The sequence below is a fragment of the Lolium rigidum genome, chromosome 1 (genome assembly GCF_022539505.1).
Source record: "Lolium rigidum isolate FL_2022 chromosome 1, APGP_CSIRO_Lrig_0.1, whole genome shotgun sequence".
Taxonomy (NCBI): domain Eukaryota; kingdom Viridiplantae; phylum Streptophyta; class Magnoliopsida; order Poales; family Poaceae; genus Lolium; species Lolium rigidum.
Window position 1 is genome coordinate 291,401,439 of NC_061508.1, and position 3,474 is coordinate 291,404,912.

Genomic DNA, 3,474 nt, shown 5'->3' on the forward strand with positions numbered 1-3,474 from the left:
TAATTCCAAATCCTTGACTTTGACCATACAACAATTCACCACCACTCCTCCACTGTGAACTCAAGAACAACTACTGCATGTATATCAAGAACTGGATCAACATCGAAATTGAACACCTACTACATGCATATCAAGAATTGGATCAAAAAACCTAGATCATGAACCAGATCTCACATACATATCAACCGATATCCGCATCTAGCAGTGGATGGGGAAAGGAGGGGAAGAAGTTGGTAGCACTTATAGGTGAGAAATCCAGCTCTGCGGCCGTCGTTGTCGGAGGGATCTCGGCGGCGTCGGCGGCGGCAGTGCCGGAAAGGGAGGTGCGGCCGTTTGCAGGATGGGCAGAAGTAGGTGGAGGAGCTCCGTACTTCCTGGCTGCGAGATGGTGGAGCGGCCGGCGACGTCGGCAGCGCCGGTCCGCGCCGCCGCCGCGTGGGAGGTCCGGGCGGCCGCTGCTCGCTCGCGTCGCCAAGAGGGAGAAACGCGAGTGGGGTGGGGGCGAGCGTTTCTGACCCCTCCAACCCGCCGTGTATCGCCGTGTATCGGGAGGGTCGATCGGGCCGAGACACGTCAAACCCGGCCTACCGAACGCTCCAGAGGTGTTTTCCAGTGGATTGAAAATGGGCTGGGTAAGACACGCCAAAACCCAAAAATACACCCCTGCCGAACAAGGCCTTAGAGGGTTATACATTTGCAGTATGTTGTAAATATATAGTGTAATTCACCGATCGACCACTTGGTGGACGTAGGCAGCTTAATTAGTTATTCGTGTAATGTAACCACCACGCTCTTGTCCTGTCCTGTTATCAGCAGGCACCGGGGGCGAAGCCGACGGTCTTCTTGCCGAGGTCATAGACCACGCCGTAGGTCTTCTGCTGCGTGTTCCCAAGGATGCCCGTGCTTTCGTCGTCGCCGATGGACGCGAACGCCAGGCACACCTGCGCCTGGGAGATCGCGTACAGGATGCCGGACTCGTCCACGTCCAGGCACGCGCCGCCCTTGAACACCAGCGAGACCGTCGGCACCGCCGCTTCGCTGATCCCCGTGAAGTCGTAGCAGGTTTCCAGGATAGAGTATCCCGCCACCTTCTTGAACCCTCGCGCCGCCATGCCCGCGGTGAACGCCGAGGACAGCGCGGAGTAGGCGGTCTCCGGGAGCCGTGTGATCACCGTGCCGGAGTCCACAATCGTGCCGCCCGTGGAGAAGACAGTCTCCGGGATGGACAGCTGCTTCCCGCCGACGCGGATGCCTGTGAGGCCCACGAAGTAGAACGTCGGCCCGTTGTCGGTCAGCATCGGCGTCACCCTCGCGTTGGCCGGCGACGCGCCGGGGCCGAAGTCCAGGTACCCCGTGGTATCCGTGGACAACGCCGGGAAGCAGTACGCGAACGCGCCGCCGTACCTGTACTGCGCCTGCACCGTCAGCGACGTCTTCCCTCGGCCGAGCCCCAGCAGCCCGGCGGTCATCCCGAAGAGGCCGTCGTTCTTCTCCCCGCACCCGAACTGGAACCCCTTGATGGCGTCGTGGGCGATGGTGAGGGTGTCCCGGGCGAAGAAGCCGACGGTGTACGAGCCGTCGCCGTACTGGACGGCGTAGAGGCAGTGCCCGCCGGTGCAGCCGCTCTCGTCGAGGTCGTCGCAGGCGGAGTCGGAGCACGAGACGTTAGCGTAGGTCGACGATCTGGCCGGGTCGAAGAGCGGATCCTTCTGCTTGTAGCACTTGACCACGCAAGGGCGGCACTGCACCCACGTCGTGTCGCTGCCGGTGTCAAACACAACCGTGTACTTGGACGCCGGCGTGCCCAGCCCCAGCGTCACCACGTAGTTGCCCGTGCCCAGCGCGCGCCCTGAACTAACCGGGAGTAGCGGGGCGGAGGAGAACGACGAGTGCCCCGGATGGATCCCGGCGGGGTTCTTCTTCGGGCCGGGCTGGACAGGTGCGGCGCGCTTCTTTAGTTTGCCGGCCGTCGCGGCCACACGGCGCTGGATCGACTCCACGCGGTTCTGGTCGGCTGCGAGGATCTCCGCGTGGGACGGCGGCTTCCCGTGGGCGTCTGCCAGAGGCGAGCATGGGCCGTGCTGGTGGACTACCTGCATCCTCGCTGACGTCGCGCCGCTGCGTTTGTTCTCTGAATTTTCAGGGACATGTTTGGGTTAGTGTCAGAAAATTCAGAAATTTAAATTCAGGATTACAGTAAGCTCATCTAGTAAGACGCCGCTGGTTTTTTTCTCTGAATTTTCAGGGACATGCATGTTCGTGTTGGTGTCAGAAAATCCAGAAATTTAAATTCAGGATTAGTAAGCTCATGTAGTAAATTTTTTCTTGAATTGCAGCTGTAATCGAGTAAATCGAACCATCCTTATCAGACATGATAGAAAAGTTGTAGCCAGTGGTCGTTTCTGGTCAGCCCGTCACTCTAGCTGCTTGGCCATGTTCGACCAGACAAAGAACGGGTAGTAAAAGACAGCACATGTAGTTTTGTCCACTTCAGCTGTTATGGGGTAAACAGCTTTGTGTTGCACTACTCATTATACCAACATTAAGCTGTAAACGACTTAATTTCCTGAAGATGCACCTTCCCATCCCAGTTTTTAGCTGCTGCAAGAATTTCGCACATGTCTCGGGCGAAATTTTGCTTTCAGATTTTTCACATGCAGTACTTCCTGAGTTTCTTATTCAGAAGTTCTTAAATTCCAGATGGTTTGGAGAAAATCGTCACACTTATATATCTATCTAGCTATCCAAAACTAGAGGAACCAAATCAGAAGTGGCAAGGTTTTTGTTTAAAAGAATCACAAGTGGCAAAGTAGACATGCATGGATTCAGTGAGGGAGAAATTCATGGAAAGTAAGAAAGAACAAAAACAATTCAAGCATGGCCGGCTGCAGCTAGTTACCAGTCAACAGCTAACAGAACAAAAACAATAGGTAGCTACGTAGGAGTAGATGTGATCTATGATCGATGATCATGAGCTCGTTCGACCAAGAATTAACCTTGTGGAGCAGCGCACGACCGGCCAGGCAGCAAGGACTGGACGTTGAGCAGCACGGTTTCATCCCCCGAGCTCCCGGCAGCACGGGCGAACCCGAATGCCGCGAGAACGGCGGCGGCAGCAAGCAGACGAAGGAAGCCATGGCTGCGGCAGCGGGAAGACGAAGCAGCAGCGGCCATGGCAGGACCGCACAAGTGGTCTTCAGGTAGTGGGCCGGTGAGTGGAGGGTACACACACGATCACACAGCTCCTATCCTGTCTTATATACAGTGAGTCAGGAGATGTTACGATAAGAGCCGTGCGCACTGGCCTACCACACTACTACCCTCTCTGGGGGGTGCCTGGTCGTCAGCCCCCGCACTCTGACCAAAATTCAGCACTTGTTGCATTGCAGTGGATCACAGGTGCTGGAAGGTAGACTCTGCTGACTCGCGTCTGTGCTAGATCGTATTGCAAGTTATATCCACCCCTCGTACCAA

General features: G+C 56.2%; 1 protein-coding gene across 1 annotated transcript; it reads right to left on the bottom strand.

Annotated features, from left to right (window-relative positions):
- Positions 1-678: 678 nt before the first annotated feature.
- On the bottom strand, positions 679-3,241 carry LOC124696023 (aspartyl protease family protein At5g10770-like). Its single transcript, XM_047228816.1, has 2 exons — positions 2,997-3,241; positions 679-2,131 (listed from the first exon to the last, which is right to left on the bottom strand). The coding sequence occupies exons 1-2, from the start codon at positions 3,172-3,174 to the stop codon at positions 810-812; spliced, it is 1,500 nt and encodes a 499-aa protein (XP_047084772.1). The 5' UTR covers positions 3,175-3,241; the 3' UTR covers positions 679-809.
- Positions 3,242-3,474: the final 233 nt, after the last annotated feature.

Excerpts from the sequence above, each read along its gene's own strand:
- LOC124696023 (XM_047228816.1), bottom strand. The coding sequence starts at position 3,174 with ATGGCCGCTGCTGCTTCGTCTTCCCGCTGCCGCAGCCATGGCTTCCTT. Across the intron at positions 2,132-2,996 it reads GTCGTGCGCTGCTCCACAAG|AGAACAAACGCAGCGGCGCG; the intron begins GTTAATTCTTGG and ends CTGAAAATTCAG.